This window comes from Schistocerca nitens, chromosome 7, assembly GCF_023898315.1.
Source record: "Schistocerca nitens isolate TAMUIC-IGC-003100 chromosome 7, iqSchNite1.1, whole genome shotgun sequence".
Classification (NCBI taxonomy): domain Eukaryota; kingdom Metazoa; phylum Arthropoda; class Insecta; order Orthoptera; family Acrididae; genus Schistocerca; species Schistocerca nitens.
The window spans coordinates 105,317,934-105,341,982 of record NC_064620.1 but is presented as its reverse complement, the minus strand read 5'-3'; the positions used below and the strand labels follow the sequence as shown (position 1 = coordinate 105,341,982).

At 39.6% G+C, this 24,049-nt stretch overlaps 1 protein-coding gene across 3 annotated transcripts in view; it reads left to right on the top strand.

The window, feature by feature from the left end:
* Positions 1-24,049, top strand: part of LOC126195183 (intraflagellar transport protein 56) — a 208,646-nt gene that overhangs the window by 148,736 nt on the left and 35,861 nt on the right. For all 3 annotated transcript variants that reach the window (XM_049933697.1, XM_049933696.1, XM_049933695.1), the window contains exons 7-8: positions 2,392-2,502; positions 10,099-10,296. In XM_049933697.1, coding sequence (XP_049789654.1) covers positions 2,392-2,502; positions 10,099-10,296 — 309 coding nt within the window. The remainder of the gene's footprint in view (positions 1-2,391; positions 2,503-10,098; positions 10,297-24,049) is intronic.

The window sequence follows — 24,049 nt, the reverse complement described above, 5'->3', positions numbered from 1 at the left end:
GAGGCTATTGTTTTCCTTGCCTCTTTATTCTGATCTGTTAACATTCTTGGAACCCACCGTGCACAAACTTTTGAGTACCCCAATTGTTTAATAATCGTGATCACACTGCCTTTACTAAGAGAAATAATGCGACACACTTCATCTGCAGTCACCCGACGGTCACCACGAATGATGTCATCAACTTGCTGAATGTTGTGTGGAGTCACTGCACTCACCGGCCCGCCGCTCCGCTTTTCGTCAGTCAACGGTGTTTGCCCTTCAGCTTCCTTACAACGACGAACCCATCGTCTAACAGCGCTGACATCCACTGTCACAACACCATACACCTTCTTCAGTCTTTCATGAATGCGTATGGGCGTTTCACCTTCTGCATTCAAGAATTCAATCACACAACGCTGTCTCAAACGAACATCGATGTCGGCCATCTTACAAACTTCTGCTGTGCTGCCACCTGTTGACACAGAAAGTTACTACTGCAGTGGATTGCAGAAGAAGGTTTGAGGAATGGCGCCAAATTCAAATTTTTCACTTAACTTAATTTCTTTAAGTAGAAAAAAAATGGGAGGCATTACTTTTTGACCGACCCTCGTACAATTTCACGTTCAGAGTCTGACAATTCCTGTAATGCAGCCATAATCACATTGGAAACATTTTCATGTGAATCACCTGAGTACAAATGAGAGCTCCACCAATGCACTGCCCTTTTTACTTTGGGTATACAATACTACCACCATCTATATATGTGCATATCGCTATCTCTTGACTTTTGTCACCTATATTGAAAAAAGTGCTGGGAGTAGAAAGTAGATTGTTACTGTTTTGGTTAAGGCAAACCATAACATGGCCATTATTTTCTAAATATAGTAGATAAAATATGAGAGAAAGTAATTGTTCTCAAACACCCTGCATCTCTATTCCTAGACAAATGGGACCTCATAATCTTAGTCGCATATTGACTGCAGGCAAAATCTCTGAATTGATGAGCCTCTTAGCTACATATGACTGTACTAAGAAAGCTCTTTTAATATTTCTTGCTGTCGTAACCAAGATACATTTCTTTTGATTTGAGTTGCATGTGATAGATGTATGTCCTTTCGTACCATCAGACTCCTACTCACCACCTCTTTCTGCAGAAGGAACACGGCCTCTAAAAACTTGAATGGTCCCACTTATTTGTTATATTATCAGCCTCTCCATATTTTTATTGTTTTGGTGAGTAAAATTTATCTTAAATATGCATTTAGTATTCTTATACAATTTAGATACTTTTACTCTCAATTTACTCACCAAGTGTCGCCAGGAGAAAACACATAAAAGATGTGGAAACAAGTGTTCCACATCTGTTAAGTGTTTTTTCCTGCCGCTACGTAGTGAGTACACTTTTTTATATGTCGATTTTAGACTGTGTTTTTCAAAATTAATATCATGTTAAGTGTTTGTATCATTTATTAGATTCAGCTTGTAATTACAAATAATAATACATCAAATGAAAGAGCATCTCGAACAGTTTTTCTTACCAGTGTTCAATGTGAGCATTATTTGTCACATGGCACGGATAGAGCCGATTGACGAGTCCTTCCTAAACCTTGATCACTGTGTCCAGAGTAATTGTTGCAACAATAGTTTCAATCCTCTCTCTTTAATTGGGTAGAACAGCAGGTAGTGGACCACATACACATGACCCTTTATGAATGCCCGAAGGTAAAAATGGCATGGCATCAAATTGTGTGAACATGGGGGCCATGCGAAACAAGCTCTGTCATCTGGCCCCTTGTGGCCAATCTGGCGGTTGCATACAACAGTGTTTAACCAATTGTATACTGAGTTATGTCGGTGAGGTGGCACACCATCTTGCTGTCAATTAAAGTTCTGTGGCTCAGCCTCTGTCAACTGAAGAAATAGCCTACAGTTACTTCTCCAAAAAAGTAAGGTGCATAAGCTTTCCTCTGGGATATGGCACAAAAAACATTCAATTTAGGGGAGTCTCATTGCAACTGTGCCACCTCATGGGTATTTGCTGACCCCAGATGTGCTCTTTACATGGGTTCAGATTTCCACTTAGGTGATTGAAGACATGATCCAGAAAATCTTCATCATCTTGCATCAACATTTCATTTGCAAAATTGGCATGGAAACTGTTGTCTGTAGGCCTTAGAACATACTAGCAGGTATAGAAACAAACTGTTTGAGTTGCTCTTTCTTTTGATGTACCATTTGTAAATGTAAGTTGAATGTAATGAGTGTTACAAAGCCTTAAAACCCCAATATTCACTTTGAGATGCATAGTGTTTTCAAACATTGATTATTTTTGTTGATGTATTTACTCTGATTTGATTGATACAATATTTAACCTAATATATTTTGATATGCATATTGATTACCATCTCTTAGGATGACATACAAGAGGCTTTCAATCTAATAAAGGATTTGGAACCATCAGTCCCTCCAGAATACATCCTCAAAGGAGTTGTGTATGCAGCGATCGGTCAAGAAAATGGATCTGTAAGAGTATTTCCACTTGTTATTTTGTTTTTCTCACTCAGTGCCATATAAATTTTCAATGCATAAATTAAAATTTTCTTTACATAATGTTTTAACTTGAATTATACATTTAACTTTTTTATTTTAAATGTTTTTTCTTAGGAAAGCTACGTATTTAACTTCGAGTATTTTGATCATGACTTTAGTGGCTGTAGACTGTATGAAGTTTGCAGGTGATGCAAACTTGTTCTCTCAGTTGATCTCAGCTCTGCAATTGCAGCTCAAAATTAATGAAACAACTGAAAGACTCCTCTCATGACTCCACTACAATAAATTACTGTTAAACATAAACAAGACAGATCATGTACTCTTCTACCCACCTTGAAACCATCCTGCCTATATGGAATCCTTGCACATTGGTGGTAAAGAAATTGAACTAGTAAAGCATACAAAGTTTTTAAGCGCGTATATTGATAGTTCACTCCAATGAAACCACCACAGGGCAAAACTGTTAAACAAGCTTGACAGTCTCTGCTATGCTTTCACAATTTTCAGATAATCATGTGATATAAATATACTAAAAACTGTTTATCTTGGGCTTGTACACTCAGCAATACCATATGGCATCCCATTCTGGGGTCACTAAGAGAAAAACTTTTTAGCTTCTTTGGGGGGGGGGGGGGGGGGAGAACTCTTTACAACAAATGGAGAAATCCACAGCCGTGAAACAAGAACAAAGCAAACATTCATCTGGTGAGCCAAAGATTAGGGCAGAGATCACAAGGGGGTGAGAAATATGGGCAGCCTACTTTTTGACAAACTGCTCCTATCAATTACAAAGAAATGTAATACCTTCAGGGAGATGGGACTGATGACATCGCTGTTTAGTCCCCTCCCTCCAAATCAACCATCAACCTTCAGGGAGAAAGTTAAGGATTTGCTAATGAGACACTGAGACATACGTTTTATTCTGTCGAAGTGTACTTGAAGAAAAACATGCTTGATCTATTTTACCTTATCCTTTCCCACACAAAATTTAAAACTTAAAAAAAAAGTCCCTAATTTTGTGTACACAGTGCTCAACATTCCTTATAATTACTTTTTATTCTTGCCTCCCACTTAAATCAGAATTTCTGTGTGTCACTATTTTATAAAACTATAAAGAAATAATATGCTTGTACTCTTATGCAACGTGATCTAGTAAGATCAAACAATGGACAATCCAGGATGGAATATAACAATACCAGAGAAGGACAGTTGCTACTGACCATATAGTGGAGATGCTGAGTCGCGATAGGCACAACAAAAAGATTCACACAATTATAGCTTTCGGTCATTAAGGCCTTTGTCAGCAGTAGATACACACACACACACACACACACACACACACACACACACACAACTTGCACACACGTTTGCAGTCTCAGAGAGCTGAAACCACACTGCGAGCAGCAGCACCAGTGCATGATGGGAGTGGCGACTGGGTGGAGGTAAGGAGGAGGCTGGGGCGGGGAGGGGGAGTGATAGTATGGTGGGAGTGGCAGACAGTCATTTCACCGCCACACCCAGTCTTTTAATTTATTTTTATTTTTATTTCTCTTCTTTCTGCTACTTACCCCCTCCCCCCTCCGCACCTTCTCTCCTGCCGTCCGTCTAAACTGCAACACTTCACTGTCTGCTACTACCACCATACTATCCCTTCCCCTCCCCGCCCCAGCCTCCTCCTTACCCACCCAGTCGCCACTCCCATCATGCCCTGGTGCTGCTTCTCGCAGTGTGGTTTCAGCTCTCTGAGACTGCAGACATGTGTGCAAGTTGCATTTGCGTGAGAGTGTGTGTGTGTGTGTGTGTGTGTGTGTGTGTGTGTGTGTGTGTCTACTGCTGACAAAGGCCTTAATGGCCGAAAGCCATAATTGTGGGAATCTTTTTGTTGTGCCTATCGTGACTCAGCATCTCTGCTATATGGTGAGTAGCAACTTTCCTTCTCTGGTATTGTAATCTAGTAAGATATTACCGTGCACCTTCTTTGTTTTAGTATATTAAAATAGGAACTAAGTTTTTGTCATTTCTGTATAGTAGCAACAATAATATTTGGCACAATATGTGTGCTATATTTTCTTGTGTATTTTAGTCTATTTACTTGTTGAAGATAACTGTAAGGTTATTCTTTCATTACTAAACATCTTTTGTTGTTGCAAATGTAATATGTGAAAATATATTTAACATAATGTTGTCTGCCCCATACCTTTTTGCTTAAACAGTGTGAGATTTCTGGGGGTTCAAATAAACAAATACAATAAAGTCAGTAAAATTGGCCTCCGCTGGCTATATTACTCCCCCCCCCCCCCTCCCCCCCTCTCTCTGTATATGTATGTTACAGTATTAATAAGATAAAATATGAAAATTAAACATCTACGTATATCTTTGTATGGTATGTCAAACAGTGGAAAATCCAGGATGGAATGTAGCAATATTATGAAACTTTCCTTAGTTGCCACTCACCATATAGCGGAGATGCTGAGTCGCACATAGGCACAACAAAAAGACTGTCACAATATAAGCTTTCTGCTATCAAAGGCCTTTGTCAAAAATAGATGACACACACACACAGACACACACAAACTCAACTCACACACAGGACTGCAGGCTCTGGTTGCTGAAGCCACAGAGTGACAGTCTTTTTGTTGTGCTTAGTGTGACTCAGCAACTCTGCAGTATGGTGAGTGGCAACTTTCCTTTTCATAATATTGCTTGTATGGTATGTTGTATACTAGTATTACTGCCCCCTTTCCAGTCATTTTCCACTCATGAATGGTGTGCAGGAATTATGATCATTGATATGTCCATTTATTAGCTCTAATTTCTTTAAACACAGTTGTTCTTCTTAGCACAGAGGTTTATTCACCCAGATCGCACAAAAATACACAATGATTACTTGTTTCAACGAAGTTGAATTGCCATCTTCAGATCATGTGTATAGACAAAATTTTTACAGGACCAATCCATTTTTTATACAAATGACCTGAAGATGGTGATTTAATTTTGCTGAATCTAGTAATCGTATATTTTTGTGTGATATGGGCAGATAAACTCCTGCAATAAGAAAAACAACCACATTTAGATTCTGAGGTCACCTCCAACATAGTTATGTCAGGTGTGTGTATGTGTATATGTGTGTGTGTGTGTGTGTGTGTGTGTGTGTGTGTGTGTGTGTGGGAGGGAGGGTGAGTGGGTGTGCATGTCAGGATTGTCTCTTTGTGGAACATTCAAACCTCAAATTTTATAAGAAACATTTCCATGATGCACAGTTCCTTTCATGTGGTGTCTACCATTGGAGTTGTATTAGCATTTTTGTAGTACTCCTGTGCCTACTAAACAAACTCTTTGAATCTCCGCTATCTCCTCTGTTAATCATAGCTGATAAGAGTGCAAATTAATGATACTCAAGAGCTGGCTGAACAAAGATTTTCTAAACTATATCATTTGTGGACTATTTTTATTATTTTTCTAACTTTTTTTATTAATTTGGTGGGCACCTGCCTATCTTACAAATAACTTTATTTGGCTATTCAAATTTAGATCACTCCTGAAACACTATTATATACACATCAAAAAAAGTTTTGCATCACCTCGGTTCTGAGAGTTCTGGAACCTGTACAGAAAATTGGAATAGAGATCAACATAGACATCATTTCTGCCCTTTTTATTGCTCATGAAAATGACACATTGCATGTTGTACCGCCATACAGCGAGACCTTCAGAGGTAGGTGGTGGTCCAGATTCGTGTACACACCGGTACCTCTAATACCCAGTAGCACATCCTCTTGTTTTGATGCATGCCTGCATTCGCCATGGCATACTATCCATAAGTTCATCAAGGCACTGTTGGCCCAGATTGTCCCACTCCTCTATGGTGATTCGGTGTAGATCTCCCAGAGTGGTTGGTGGGTCACGCCGTCCATAAACAGCCCTCTTCAATCTATCCCAGGTATGTCCGATAGCGTTCATGTCTGGAGGAAATGTGGCAACTCTAGTTGAGCGATGTCATTATCCTGAAGGAAGTCATTCACAAGATGTGCACGATGGGAGCGTGAATTGTCGTCCATGAAGACGAATGCTTCGCCAATATGCTGCCGATATGGTTGCACTATTGGTCAGAGGATGGCATTCACGTATCGTACAGCCATTATGGCACCTTCCATGACCACTAGCAGGGTACGTCATGCATCCAAACACGTCTCCAACGATTGTCTGGTTGAAGGCATATGTGACACTAATCGGTGAAGAGAAAGTGATGCCATTCCCAAGTGGTCCATTCAGCATGTCGTTGGGTCCATCTGTACCACGCTGCATGGTGTCGTGGTTGCAAAGATGGACCTCGCCATGGACATCAGGAGTGAAGTTGCGCATCATGCAGCGTATTATGCACAGTTTGAGTCATAACATGATGTTCTGTGGCTGCACGGAAAGCATTATTCAACATGGTTGCGTTGCTGTCAGGGTTCCTCCGAGCCATAATCTGTAGGTAGCGGTCATCCACTGCAGTAGTAGCCCTTGGGCGACCTGAGCGAGGCATGTCATCGACAGTTCCTGTCTCTCTGTATCTCCTCCATGTCTGAACAACATCCCTTTGGTTCACTCCAAGACGCCTGGACACTTCCCTTGTTGAGAACCCTTCCTGGCACAAAGTAACAATGCAGATACAATCGAACTGTAGTGTTGACCATTTAGGCATGGTTGAACTACAGACAACACAAGCCATATACCTCCTTCCTGGTAGAATGACTGGAACTGATTGGCTGTCGGACCTCCTGCCTAATAGGCGCTGCTCATTCATGGTTGTTTACATCTTTGGTCACATTTAGTGACAAAGGGACTGTATCTGTGATACAATATCCACAGTCAACATCTATCTTCAGGAGTTCTGGGAACTGGTGTGATGCAAAACGTTTTCTGATGTGTGTATATTTTATGGTGGGAGCTGATTCTAGTGGTTGATTTCCATGTGTAATCAAACAATAGTACTTATTCACATGCAACACGTTATATACATGGTATAACGAGTATACGTGCAGATATTTCTGTTGGTGACTGAGGACAGTGTACTGAACAACATTACATCAGTATTTACGTCTTTTGCAGACTAGTTGTTATAACTGTTACAAGTCATTTTTAGGTTGGTTAGTATCTCCAAGTACAAGTGTCAATGCCAGTAATGCTTATTTTCTCCCGGGCAACAGGTCAGATGTTGAAGTGTGGACACGAAGACAGGTAGTCTGTACTGACAGGCATAGTCCACATAGTGGTACAGTTACAGCCGTGCAGAAAATGTCAGGTCATAAGGTTTGTGACATGTTTGGGGGTTGGCCATTCGACACAGAGAAAACACAACCAACTCACTAGTGTCTCTACATACAAGGTACCAAATACAAAAATATCTGCACTTATACACCTTATGCCCCGTATATTTGTCTCTGCAGCTGTTGTGCATTTCTTTTCAGTTTTCTGGTGTTAAGATGACCCTGTATATAACAGTACAATCCACGAACATCCGCATGGATCTCACAACATTATCCACCAGGTCATTTATATTTGTTGACAACACTAGTGATCTTAAGAAAATTCCTAGAGCAAGCCTGAAGCAATATTCATTTCTGACAATTTCTGTCTGTTGAGAATGGGAAGTTCTATTGGCTAAGACAAAATGGATCTATTGTTCAATGAGTTTGTACAGTAGAACTCCAGTTACCTGAAATCTGATTATTCAGATCACCAATTGTCCAGATTGCTGTATGACCAAAGTTGTCAGTTTTGTTCGATAGTTATTACAATATATAGTACACTGTACATTTCTTAATCATTCTAAAATCAATCTGTAGCAAATGTATTAAAAGAACAACTCCTCCAGTGAACAATGAATACAGTATACGCATTGTTGTGTTTGTGTTACGCATCATTCAGTGCAGTCTACATCAGTCTGCGTCATGACTTTACCATATAGATTGATTTGTCACTATGCATTCCATCTTCAATGTCATTTGTTTTGTTTTGTATTTGTGTTTTAATTTACTGTGTGGCTAAAAGGAAATGAGTTGTCTTATAATAGGCAAACAAAATAAAAGTGCTTGAACAATTAGACAAAGGCCTGGGTAGTAAGCAGTTAGCTGAAATGTTCAGTGTGGGAACATCATAAATTTCAGATGTAAAAAAAGTCCTCAATTTTAAACTTTGTGTGTCTGTCCTTGAGAATGTAAGCAGAAATTCGTTGAGAAAAGCAATGAAAACAGCAGAAAACAAAGAGTTTGAAGAGGCCATATTCCAGTGGTTTTTGTAGCAGGGAGCATTGGTTAACCCTCTTTCAGGGCTGACTGTGAAAAAGCCAAATTTTTAGTTGAGAAAATCGACAGTTTGTCTTCATTTAAAGTGAGCAATGTCTGGCTAAAGAATTTTGAGGCAAGGCACAATACGCATGGGCTGGATTTAAGTGATGGAAAACTATCTGCAGACCCAAAACCAGCTGGAAACGTTATTGAAAAATTGAAAATTGATCCAGAATCATATGACCCTGAATTATTATACAGGCCAGATGAGAAAGGTCTTATTTGGAAGGCTTTGCCTGAAGCAGCTTTGGCTTCTAAAGGAAACTAGTGCTCCTAGCCATAAGGTTAGTAAAGATAATGTTCCAGTGCTGAACTATGCTAACTCTATGGGAAACCACAAAACACCACTTCCATTGACAGAAAATCGAAAATCCCCAAGCTTTTCACAAGAATCATTCGAAGGCCTGGATGACAGCTACTTTGTTTTGCAAATGTTGCGATTCAATTTCCATACCTGAAGTAAAAAAAAAAAAGTATCAAAAGGCCATAGGAAAAGAGGGCAGTAATGTGATGTTAAATCTGGACAATGCATGCACCCACCCCAACAAAAGCCATCATGATAGAGAGGATGGATGTTTCAAAATACTCTTCCTGACACCAAATGTAACGAGTTTGTTGCAGCCAGTGGACTGATTAGTTATCGAAACTAGGAAGCGACATTGCAGAAGATGACTGTTGAGAAAGCTGTTGATGGAAGATGAAAGTGAAGAAAGCATTGTGGCTCATCACAAAAAATTGAATTCAAAAGACTGCACTTACATGGTGGTAGAACCATGGAATTTGGTGAAAACAACCACATTAAAAAAAGAGCTTGGAATAAATTGAAAGGCATTTAAATCAAAGTTGAGGTACATAAAGATGAAAATGAAAAGAAGAACATAAAAAGGAATAAGAAGAAAGAGAAGTGGCAGAGGATGAAATATCATCATCAGATATGTTTCATAAAAACAAAGTCCTAATGTACTGCATCCATAGTGGCATCGTCAAATGTTAAATGTGGAATCAGCACCAGCATCGTCAAATACATATAAATAACATCACATGCATGAGTCATGTTAGTAGTACAGTGACCATAGACGTAAATTAAAGGAAACTTATCACCTAAAATTATTGCTTCATGTATAATATTGCCTCAAATGCTCCTCAATGTAATTTTGATATATATAACCATACTGAAAGTAAAGAAGGAAATACTATAGTAGTAGTTGTTCTTAACTAATAGAAACATTATTTTCAGCGTGAAAATTTTAAGATGGCACAGCAGTATTTCCAGCTTGTTGGAAGCAGTGCGAGTGAATGTGATACAGTTCCTGGCAGGCAATGCATGGCATCTTCATATTTTCTCAAGAGGCAATTTGATGATGTGCTTGTCTACTTGAACTCTATTAGAAGCTTTTTCTACAATGATGACAGCTTCAATTTTAATTATGCCCAGGTAATTTATCTACACTGTTTCATTATATGCTAACATTTGTGAGAATTAAAACACTCAGAAAAAATAGGACAGCTGTGCAGAGAGGATAACCCTCTTTTATAGATTCTGTGCTACTGGCCTTTCCTCTGTTGCCCATGAATGTTTGGTCAGGTGTGGTGAAGAACATGCAGGCTTTCCTCAGAGGACAAAAAGTATCACTGCTTTGTTAACACTTTGTTCATTCCGGTCTACCAGAAACCACTGTTGATGATTAGTGACTTACATGCAAATTAAATGGAAGGAAACTCCCTCGAATATCCACATCCTCTTTGATCCCATGCCATAGTGTGTAGATGGTTTTATTTTATTGCAGCATATGGAGGCCTCACATGATGGTGAATTCTCTGTTAAAGATCATGTGGAGCTCTAAATTTTATATATCTTCACTTTGGTGACATGTGTCCTTCTTGATGTAGCAATTTTCACAAATGTTAGTGTGTAAAGGAGATCTATACAAATTGTATACCTATTAATAAGAGACTGTTAAAATGTTAAATATTTACAAACTGATATGATTGTTCTCTTCTAGTTAAGTTTACTCATACATAATACATCAGTGTCTGCTATTGAAAAACAAAAGAGCTTGTAGACAATGTCACTTTTCCATGTGGCATTTTATCCATCACAGCATAAGACTTTAGGGAGTGGGGTACACTTCTAACTTCCTCCTGCCCTTCATATTATACCTAGTAAAGTCATGTGTTTTGAGTCTTTGCGATCCTCAAGACTCCTTAGTGATATTGTTGCCACATTTTTACACAAGCTACAGCTCTGGAGGCATTCAAACTTAATACTGCAAATGCTAGCTTTGCACCCAAGCCTGCTTGGTTGAATGCATGAACCAAATGTCCAGATCTGCAGTTCCTGTCATACGGAGCAGTATTATTGTGGAATGACACAGTAATCAATAGGGGAAAAGTAAATTGGCTAAGGGCTACAGTATGCTAGAGTATCTTATCTTTATCTTGGCTTCCTTTTCTATTTTAAGTTAAAAATTGAAGTACATAACTTAGTTTTAGGTGTCCCAGCTAACAAAGTCACAAGAATGCAAATATTTTATTAGAATTCCATTTCAAATGGTGCAGTACAAGTGAAAGGAGGACCAGAGAGTGGAAGAAAAACAGGAGTACATAAATAGCTGAAGCGATGGAAGCAATTGTCACTTATGTCTGTTTGTAGAGTGAGACCAGCGAATCATTTTCGTGTCCAAATATGGAAGAAGACTGCATGCACAATTAAACTCAACACTTTATTTCTGATGACACATACTGTGGCATACATCTAACTCAGTAAAAGAAAAAAAAGTTCAATTAAGTGCAGTCAGTATTAAACATAAACACTATCGACAACCAAGCAAAAGTAAAAAAAGGAAGAAGCAAAGAAAACTTCACTGTGCAGAACATCTGCACCTCAGCAAAGAGCAGCAAACTGCCAGTGCTCCTTGCAGCCAGCACATGAATTCAGCTGACATTTTGCAGTCTGCTGATTGCTAGCTGTCAAGCACAAGCCAATCACAACCTTCCTTCACAGCCGCCCAGGGGAAAGCAGCACATTCTCCTCTGTGTTGCACCATCTGTCATCCAAGTCCTTTGCTGGGAAGCACACACTGCAACCAGAGTGCATCTTGTGAAAAGACGTCGTCGAGGGTCCTGGTACTGGCAGCTCAGCAATAGTCGAGGGATGTGGCTTGGTAGGACAGGGTTGGATACCGGCAGTTTCTTGTATGACAAATGCAAGCTTGACACAATTGACAGAGATGGTATTTTGTTTTCCATTGACCATGATCTGAATGTTTTGACGACTGGTGACATTTCAGTGTGGGCCTGTATGTGGAGGCATTAATACTGGCTTAACTCTGTCCCTATGTAGCATCACATGTGTACACCTGCTTAATTCCTTATGTATAAAAGTTTGGTGCTCATGATGTTGGGATGTTGGTCATGGGTGGATTTATGAGATTCTCTCTCTTAGGTCGTCACTGAAATGTGAAGAGTCAGTGCTGTCTTTTGGTACTTTTCTCAAATCAATAAACTCACCAGGTGAGTGTAAGGTTTCACCATACCCTAATTCAGCTGGTGATGCATCCAAGTCTGGTTTTCACATTGTCTGAAGCCCCAGGAGAACTAATGGTGAGGGTGATGTCCAGTCCATCTCATGACACATTAGGACTGCCTTAATGGAACAATCCTAGCGTTCTACCATGCCCTAGCTGGTGGGGTGGTCGTTCTTAGTGGAATGGTGCACTGCTCCACAGAAGTTGCTCAGTTTGGTAAATAAATCAGATTCGAAATGTTTCCCTTTATCCATAGTTATATGGAGCAGTTATCCAAAACATGCAACCCACTGTGACATCAATGTGGCCACTAGAGTTGTGGTGGAAATATTGTTGACTAGAATCGCCTTTGGCCAACGTGTAAATCTGGCCGCAATGGTTAGTAAGAACGTTGCACTTCGGGGGGGGGGGGGGGGGGGGGGATGCCGCCCTTCAGAGGGGTGGGGGGGTGGGGGGATGCCAGTGGCCCGATGACATCAATGTGCATATCTTTTTGTCGTATCAGGGAAGCTGCCTATTGGTGAGAGCACATGCTGTGCTACTTTACTATACTGACATTGTGTTCACGCATGGGCCCACTGTTAGCAGTCCTTCTTCACTCCTGGCCATACGTTACAGCTGGAGACTAGTTTCACCATCACCTAAACTCCCGGGTGGCACAGACTGTGTAGAGTTTGAAATACTTGTCTATGGAGTGGTGCTGGCACGAACGACCTGGTTTTGCCATGAGTTGCATCACAATAAACTCTAGTATCTGAAGCTGGAACTTCAACAAGCTTGAGCTGTGAGTCTGATGCAGCATCACGCAGGCAGTCACAAAGCTCCGTGTCAGATTCTTGGGCTTTGGTGAGGTGTGTCAAGTCAACTGCCTGTGTAATAGTGTTTATGCAGGCTTAACATCAATAGAAAACTATGATGATGGTTTGTGGGGCACTCAACATTGTGGTCATCAGCGCCCATTCAAGTTCCAATCTTTCCACTTCCAGTCTCGCCACTACTCAAATGATGATGAGATGATGAGGACAACACAAAAACCCAGTCCCAGGGTGGAGAAAATCCCCGACCTGATCAGGAATCGAACCCAGGACCCCGTGATCCAGAGGCAGCAACGCTAGCCACTAGACCGTTAGCTGTGGGCTAGCCACTAGACCATTAGCTGCAGACAGAAACGATGAGATAAACGCTACCGGGCTATACTATCACGGAGAACACTTATCATTATTCTGCTGTAATGCAAATGTTTGAGGCTTTTGTTTTGCGTGCATTGTAAAGACTCTGGCCTTGAGCTGTGTATGAAAGTATTTTATAGCTGTACAGATAGCTAGCAGTTCTGTGTCATATGCACTGTATTGTTGCTGTGTTGGTATAAGCTTCCAGGAAAAAAGGGCAAGCAGCTGCCAAGCATTGCTTACATATTATTGTAGTGCAGCACCGGTAGCGCTTCAGCAACAAGCGCAAGAGGAGTGTCCAATGCAGGATGTGCTAGTAATGCCTCCTCGGCAATGATTTGTCTGTCCACCTCAAAAGCATCTAACACTGCTTGGATCCACTGCAGGGGTGGTTTTCTCTAGTTTTGGGATCTGCTAGTCTGCCATTAGAGGTTCTTGGAGCTCTGAGAGCTCTGCTGCATGGATTAAGTGGCTGTGATAAAAGTTGAGGCCCCCTAAGAACTGACACAATTCCTTGGCCATTTGTGGTCAAGGCATGCTAAGGATAACCACAATCTTTTCTGACAGCAGGTGTAGTGTCGTGCGGCTGGCAGGAAAGAACAAACGATCAAGTTTGAACACACTTTATTATAACTAAAACGCTTTCTTGGTGTGCACTAATTTCCAAATACAACAACAACAAGAAGCACAACAATTCTTGCTGTGGCAAAAACCAGGTAAGAGTACAAGACAATGAAAAGAAAATAATAACCAGAGTACTAGTCTACACAATTACAAAGATACAACTTTCTACTGAATGCTACAGCGAGTGTCTACTATGCTAAATCCGGTGTTGGTATTGGCCGGAACTGTCCTAGCTGTAGGTACACACTGCCGGTCTGATTCTGCTAGCATGCTTATGATGCTGATTCGGCGGAGTGCTACACAGTCACATGAGTTCCAATTGGTGGATCTCTGTCACATGGCTTTTCACGAATTAGTTCAATGTTTATGGGGAAAGTCTGTTGTTGTTTACATTCACTGGCGTTGTTTTGATCTGAGCTCTTAAAGGGAGGACGGCATCCCATCTGGCTTGTCTGTTGTGCGAGCCCTCTAACTGATAAGGAGCTGCTACGACAGAAGGAGTGACCACTTGGATGTTATAAGTTGTCCCAAGAATGTAATTTCTGCCCTGCTGAACACGCACTTTGCTGTATTCAAAACAATTCCAAAATCTTTCACTTATGTAAACACTTCTAACAGATGATGTTCAAGCCCTTTCAGAGTGGCTGAATAGACGAGGATGTCATCAAGGTAGGCAAAGCAGCAGTCTATAAATCACTGCCATATCTGTGCAGCATTTCTAAGTTCAAAGATCATATACAAAGTCTCAAATAAGCCAAAGGGTGTAATTATGGCTGTTTTTGGAATATCTTCCTCACCAACAGGGATCTGTGTATGCACTTTAACGCAATCTAATATGCTGAAAAACGTTTTGCTGGGCAGGGCATAATTATAATCTTTTAGCAAATGGGATTGGTTACCTCTCCAAGATTGTAGGTGCATTCAGGGCATGGTAATCCGTGCATGGCCACCATGCATTGTTCTTTTTAGGCACTAGCTCTAATGGTGATGACCATTGCCAACTTGAGAATCGTACGATTCCTCCCTTCAACATCGTATCAAACTCTGGTCTAACTATAGCGTATCAGTTTGGTGCAAGTCACTTGGGTCAACAGCAAATAGGTGGGCCAACAGTAGTATTAATATAATGTGCTGTATTATCACATACCTTCTGTCCTCATGTGGAGGTCATGTGAGTGTTGGAAACTGCTTGAGTATGCTTGCATACCCATCTGTGGCCAACCGGATCACTCCAGCATCGAATGTGGCCACACATAGTTGAAAGCCAGTCATAGACAACCCAGTAATAGTGTCCAGCAGGTGGGGGTAGGGGATGTCAGGTATTAGTTGATAATGAGCAGAAGGTCTGCACCAGTAATCAGTTCCGTAATGTCAGTTGCTGTCGACACAATCCTAAATCCAATTCCATATGGTGCAATCCGCACTTAGCAATAGTGGAACTATTGGCTGCCAACAAGTTCAGCATGGTTTCAATACAATAAACTCTACCAACAGCTGTACACTTTAAGATATTTTATTTTATTTCATATGCAACCAATTTTGACAATTCATTTTGCCATCTTCAGGCCCCATAAGCTTTTTTCGAATCAACGAGGGTAGTCTGTACATTTGTATGAGCTGGAGTAGACTGATTTTTATACACCAAAGTACATGCTATGATAGAATGAGCACCTGAAATCCAATAAACTTTAATATGGAAATTACTATTTTCGTCATTATTCTATGTAAATCCAGATTTGGTACCAATCTGTTTGTAAGTTGTTAAAATGAGCATGTGTATGTTTCTTAAAATACAGTGAAATTGAAATTTTATAGGATTTTAAACTAAACCAGTGGTTTTCATTTTAAGGACTTCGATGATTTTTTTTAATATTTCATTCTTTAAACTGAGAATTTAAAAATGTAGAATTTATTGGGCCATTAAATCATTTTGCGTCATCAATTTGATTTTAGTTATTAGGAGAGTTTTATTGTTCTCATAAAACTACTCTTTTGTATTGATCTTAGCTCAAGTTATTAATAAATGAATAAGTGTCTAAATGTTAATGTGAACTCAGTCAATCAATTCCACCCTTTTCAGCATGCTACAATATCAATTCCAATCTAATTTGAAGTTGCAGTTTTAACATTCACGTGTAATCAATAACCCTCAATAGCCAGCTGATAGTATACACCTAATCTGTCACCAGAAAAATTAAAACAGATTATCTGTGATACAGAATGCACTCAATATTACACAAATTGACCACTTTAACAATCAGTTCTCGGTCATGACTTGTGCAATACACAACATATATTTTAGTTATTCAAAATGTCACAGTTCACAGTAAAACTCCGGAATTCATACATTTGTTTATATTGTTCACCTATTAACACCTTATGACTCTCCATAATCTTTCTAAAACCATAATTCCACAAAATTAAAACATCTTTTCAGGGTTCAGTGTAAATGCATGTGATCCTCACAATGTCTGAGCCCTAAATGTGCTTCTAGACTCCATAAAGCAATTCTCTAGCTCACAAAATACGTGTGAATGCATTCATTTTTGATTGACAGAGATTCATCACAACCAATCATAATCCCATCTTTATATAGCTAAATTACCGGATTATGTTCCTCACTTTCCCAGTTCCACAAACTTTTGAATTGTGCATCACTAATTTCGCCTGGTATATATGCTTCTGTCACACTATTCAGATACAAGTTCCCATGCTGTCATACACTCAGTTAATAGAAATGCAGATATTAACATATTGCGTTACATCACATAATTCCCTTCATTCATCTGACAATTAAAAACATGAAATTTGAAATAATTACAGAAAATATCACATCCACAGACAAAAATTAGTTAAGAAAAATGCATCATTTTGAGTGCTTAAGGTTTCATGGCCTGTACGATAGTGGCACATCTCCGCTGGAGCTATAAGTACTAGCACTTGGGCCTGTCTGAACATCTGTTATGAATGAACTGTGACTCAGTGTCTGTTTTACGCTACTTGTTATCGTCAGATTTCTATAGGAGTGATGTATGGCGCTACACCACAAATTCCAGGAGAATTGCCCCAATTTATGTCAGTGTTGAGAAGCAGCTGAAATTGCTAAAATTGGACAAAAATATGGGGCCTGATGGAATCTCTATCAGACTCTATACCGAATTTGTAGTTGAGTTATCCCCTCTTTTAACCATAGTATACAGAAAATCACTCAAACAAAAAAACCATAGCCAGTAGTTGGAAGAAAACACGGGCTACACCCATCTACAAGAGGAATAGCAGAATTGATTCACAAAACTACAATACAGTGTCCTGGACATTCATTTGTTGAAGAACCTTAGAAAATATTCTGAGCTCAAACGTTAATGAAGTACCTCAAACAGAATGATTTCCATTACTGCCAACTAGCATGGATTGTGAGAACATCGATGACGTGAAACCAAATTTGCACTTTTCTCACATGACATCCTGAAAGCCATGGATCAGGTAGATGCAATATTTCTTGGCTTCCAAAAAGCCTTTTAATCAGTACCACATCCATGCTTATTATCGAAAGTATGATTGTATAGGGCATCCAGCAAAAATTGTGACTGGATTGTGGACTTTTTGGTATGGGAGACACACTATGTTATTAGGATGACTATTTATTGACAGATGTTGAAGTAATTTGGGATATGCCCCATGTAGGTGTACTGGGATACCTGCTGTTCATGTTTTATATTAGTGACCTTGCAGAGTACATTAATAGTAATGTCAGATTTTTCATTGATGATGCAGTTATCTATAATGAAATACTATCTGTTAATAGCTGCACAAATATTCAGTCATGTCTTGATAAGATTTCAGAGTAGTACAAAGATTGGCAACTTGCTTTAAATGCTAAGGAATGTGAAATTGTGTACTTCACTAAATGAAAAACATAGTATCCTGTGATTTCGATATTAGTGAGTTACAATTGTAATCAATCAATGGATACAAATATGTGGTTGTAACAATTCATAGGGATATTTAAATGGAACTACACTAGACTCTTGCTAATCCACCAATTCCTTACACATGCGGGTGGGGATCAGTAGAAATGCCAGATTGTTGAGTGTCTTAATTATAGTGTAAACACATAGGGATTATAATTTATTAAATCAAGAGGTACATCCATTTTCATAGGATTTGGAAAAAAATTCCCAAATCTGTGATCATTACCCTCAGTACCTTACAAACTTGACTTCAGTTAAGTGGGTTGAATCTAAACATATCTAAGACTCATATGATGCAGTTCAAAACCAAACAGTCAAAATGTGAGCAGAATAAGACTGTACACAACAACCAAGATTTAGAAGAAGTTGCCTCAGTCAAATTCTTAGGTTTAAATGTAGATAAAAATTTGAGCTGGCATGCACACATTGAATACCTAGCAAACAAACTTAGCAGCTTTGCATTTGCAATGCAAATATTATCAACTGCAACTGACATGGACACACAAAAAGTATGGTAGCATATACGAGCTACTTCGAATCCATCATTAGGTATGGTATTGTTTTCTGGGGTAACTCGACAAACATAGTGCGGATACTAAAAATACCGAAAAAAATCATTTGAAATATGTGCACTGCAAATCACAAAGAACCATGTTGACCATTATTTAGAAAACTTAAAATATTAACTCTGCCATCTTTATAAATTTATGAAATTGTTATATTTTTGTACACGAGACATGAATTATTTGAGGGGAAACCATTTTGTCCATTCACATGATACTAGAAACAAAGAATATTTTATGCTCTCCACCCACTGCCTCAGACTGTATGCCCAGGGACCTCAATAAATTAAAAGGAAACAACTTGATGTAGATGAATTTAGGTTCACTTAAAAGAAAGCTATATGAGGTACTGACACTGAAATGTTATTAATCAGTGTATGAATTCATGCAGGACAAACTGGAAATTTCAGTTAGATACAATGTGTTCATATTCAAAGAAATATCCTTATAATGTTATTATTTATTGTAGTGCTATTATTTATTAACGTAAAAGTCATTGTAACTGTATTATAAATTTTTGACATGTCTCCTGTATGAAAACCAAATGGATTGCAAATGTATGTCATGAGACGAATAAAACACAATTCACAATTCTCACATTTTTAGTTATTGTAGTGGTGATACATGACGGTGGCATGCTTTAACATGCAATGGTTTTACAAGCATTACACCGATACTGCATATTTCTGATTGTTGCGTAATGTACTCCAGGAATATGTTTGCAGCTTCAGCACTAGCAGTGTGAGACATCTTCATGTTCTCTCCTCCTACATCCTTGTCTTCATCACTTCCGCCATAACTTTCTTGTGTGCTTTTGATTATCTCCTTATCTGTTAAGTTTGATCATAAATAGTTGCCCGTCCAAGATTGTACTAAGCAGTGATGGCTTTCTGCGAAGAACCTCACTTCAGCTTATCTCTAATTTCCAGTTCCTGCTTGGTTTTTAGCATAATGTGTTTCGTTTTATTAGCAATTACACTGAACTGTAAAGAAAGCTACAATTTCAAACATGTATAGCATTGTTTAACATTGTAATTAACTAACCATATTATTGCACATTATAATTCATTTCTGCTTGAGCAAGTGAAGGCTGATTTGGGCTGGATTACTGAGAGGCCAGATTAGTGAGAGTTTACTTTATAACATAGGCTTTGTTGTAGATGAAGCAGGTGGCAGGCCTCGGTTCATTGGTAGTGTACTAGTGAAATGCAGTCATTCTACAAAGGAAATTGCTTAGGAAACAGTTTTGTAACTCCTGCTAGAATATTGCTCTCGTCTCTGGGACTCATTCTAGGTAGATTTAACAGACGATATTGATTTCATACGAACAAGGGGAGTACAAATGGTCACAGGTTTATTTCACGAATGGGGGAGTACCAAGAATCAGATTAAAGAGGTGAATCTAAGAGTATACAACAACCCTCAATACACCACTCCCACAGATATTGCAAGCACTAGATTAGATTAATTACAGTGCACACACAGGCTTTAAAAAATGTTCTTCCAATGGTCCATGTATGAATGCAATGGGAAGAAACCCCAATTATTGGTGCAATGAGAATTACCCTCTGGCATGCTCTTCACCGTCTAGTGATCCGGTGTAACTGTGGGGAAACAAGAGTGAACATAAACAGTTCCTGATTGTCAGTATATGCTCGAGTCTTCTTAGGATGTTGTGGAGTTTGTCAGTAGTTTGGTAGACGTGTGATGTGTGGGAAAGCTGCAGATAAATCAGCGGTGAATATAAAACAGTTCTTTAGTAATTTATTCAATTTAAGTAATCTTCTGTCTGCTCCTCTCCTCTGGCACAGTCCAGTGTTCTCCCATACTATTCTATTGTAGCAGCAAGCAAGCGAGACACAGTACGTGGACAATACGTGCTGCTGTGGTGGTGGCGTGCTGATCTAGTGTCACAGACACGCCAGAACTGGGTCATCGGTGGTGGCCATAGCACCACACTTGGCTCTACTGCAGCACAGCACAGCACAGAGAGCTGACAGTGTCTTCTGCTGCTGCAGTAATTGCATTGCTGTCCAGAGTATTAACTCTGAACCGTTGGCTGCAAAGCAGCAGCAAATGGCTGGCAGACTTTGGCAGTGACGAACAGCCCCCCAAAAACCGGTGGCAGAGTGTCAGATGCCGAGTCTTGAGCAGTCAGACAGTTCTCCTCAGATTGGGCCCCACAGTGGCGGTGGTAACGGCGACATATTTATAGTGAAGACTCCAAGGCTGGAATTGACAGTCTGTTGCTCAGCTGGCTGTACATCACAGGCTGGCTATGAGGGCTGCATCATACTTATGGCATAGACTCCGAGGCTGCATCAGTGGAACTTGTGGTAATTACTAACACATGGCAGGCACAGTGTATGACCCTGCTGAGCCAGTCATGACATACTCGGTTGAGCTGGGGTTTAACTGCAGCTGCTTGGTGCTGACTACTTGGAAGGTTGGAACAGGTTCAGTGACTTGCATCGATCTGTAGTCATGTGGCATTGTGTCAAATTGCAAACGCTTCCTGAAGTCCCAGGTTGCTGACACGCGAAAGTGGCAGTACAGAAGCAGGCACATGACGAGGGGTGCTTCTGTCAGAAGGACGGTTACTGTAGTTGCTGCTCCTCCAGATACGGCACTGGTACCAACAGTGTCTGAGGCTGTTACAACAGCATTTTGCAGAGTATGGCTGTAGATACAGCCAAGAGCAATGCTTTTAGTTCAAGTAGTTTATTCAAGGATGCCAGCAAAGATTTATTTGTGTGAACAAGAGATTGTATAAAAATATGAATTGTACAAAAAATAATAATACTAATAATTCTTGTATTACCCATTTCAATATACAGGTAAAATACACTTGCTAATATAATGGGAGGATCATCTAGCCATATTAACATGTTGTTGTTGTGGTCTTCAGTCCAGAGACTGGTTTGATGCAGCTCTCCATGCTACTGTATCCTGTGCAAGCTTCTTCATCTCCCAGTACTTACTGCAACCTACATCCTTCTGAATCTGATTAGTGTATTCATGTCTTGGTCTCCCTCTATGATTTTTATCCTCCACACTGCCCTCCAGTACTAAATTGGTGATCTCTTGATGCCTCAGAATTTGCCCTACCAACCGATCCCTTCTTCTAGTCAAGTAGTGCCACAAACTTCTCTTCTCCCCAATCCTATTCAATACCTCCTCATTAGTTATGTGATCTACCCATCTAATCTTCAGCATTCTTCTGTATCACTACATTTCGAAAGCTTCTATTCTCTTCTTGTCTAAACTATTTATCGTCCACATTTCACTTCCAGACATGTCTACGCTCCATACAAATACTTTCAAAAATGGCTTCCTGACACTTAAATCTATACTCGATGTTAACAAATTTCTCTTCTTCAGAAACACTTTCCTCGCCATTGCCAGTCTACATTTTATATCCTTTCTGCTTCGACCATCATCAGTTATTTTGCTCCACAAATGGCAAAACTCATTTACTACTTTAAGAGTCTCATTTCCTAATCTAATTCTCGCAGCATCACCCGATTTAGTTTAACTACATTCCAATATCCTCGTTTAGCTTTTGTTGATGTTCATTTTATATCCTCCTTTCAAGACACTGTCCATTCCGTTCAGCTGCTCTTCCAGGTCCTTTGCTGTCTCTGCCAGAAGTACAATGTCATCGTCGATCTTCAAAGTTTTTATTTCTTCTCCATGGATTTTAATTCCTACTCCGAATTTTTCTTTTGTTTCCTTTACTGCTTGCTCAATATACAGATTGAATAACATCGGGAATAGGCTACAACCCTGTCTCACTCCCTTCCCAACCACTGCTTCCCTTTCATGCCCCTCAACTCTTATAACCACCATCTGGTTTCTGTACAAATTATAAATAGCCTTTCGCTCCCTGTATTTTGCCCCTGCCACCTTCAGAATTTGAAAGAGAGTATTCCAGTCAAAATTGTCAAAAGCTTTCTCTAAGTCTACAAATGCTAGAAATGTAGGTTTGCCTTTACTTAATCTATTTTCTAAGATAAGTCATAGGGTCAGTATTGCCTCACATGTTCCAACATTTCTACGGAATCCAAACTGATCTTCCCTGAGGTTGGCTTCTACCAGTTTTTCCATTTGTCTGTAAAGAATTTGTGTTAGTATTTTGCAGCCGTGATATATTAAACTGATAGTTCGGTAATTGTGACATCTGTCAACACCTGCTTTCTTTGGGATTGGAATTATTATATTCTTCTTGAAGTCTGAGGGTATTTCACCTGTATCACACATTTTGCTCACTAGATGGTAGAGTTTTGTTAGGCCTGGCTCTCCCAAGGCTGTCAGTAGTTCTAATGGAATGTTGTCTACTCCCTGGGCCATGTTTCGACTTAGGTCTTTCAGTGCTCTGTCAAACTCTTCACACAGTATCATGTCTCCTATTTCATCTTCATCATCTTCCATTTCTATAATAATGTCCTCAAGAACATCGCCCTTGTATAGACCCTCTATATACTCCTTCCGCCTTTCTGCTTTGCCTGCTTCATTTACTGCATTTTTATATTTTCTCCTTTCATCAATTAAAGTCAATATCTCTTCTGTTACCCAAGGATTTCTATTAGCCCTCGTCTTTTTACCTACTTGATCCTCTGCTACCTTCACTATTTCATCTCTCAAAGCTGCCCATTCTTCTTCTACTGTATTTCTGTCCCCCATTCTTGTCAATCGTTCCCTAATGCTCTCCCTGAAGCTCTCTACAACCTCTGGTTCTTTCAGTTTATCCAGGCCCCATCTCCTCAAATTCCCACCTTTTTGCAGTTTCTTCAGGTTTAATATACAGTTCATAACCAATAGATTGTGGTCAGAGTCCAGATCTGCCCCTGGAAATGTCTTACAATTTAAAACCAGGTTCCTGAATCTGTGTCTTACCATTATATAGTCTATCTGAGACCTTCCAGTATCTCCAGGCTTCTTCCATGTATACAACCTTCTTTTATGATTCTTGAGCTGAGTGTTAGCTATGATTAAGTTATGCTCTGTGCTAAATTCTACCAGGCGGCATCCTCTTTCATTCCTTACTCCCATTCCGTATTCACCTACTACGTTTCCTTCTCTTCCTTTTCCTACTATCAAGTTCTGCCACCCATGACTATTAAATTTTCATCTCCCTTCACTATCTGAATAATTTCTTTTATCTCATCATACATTTCATCAATATCTTCATCATCTGCGGAGCTACTTGGCATATAAACTTGTACTACTGTGGTAGGCGTGGGCTTCGTGTCTATCTTGGCCACAATAATGCATTCACTATGCTGTTTGTAGTAGCTTACCCACATTCCTATTTTCCTATTCATTATTAAACCT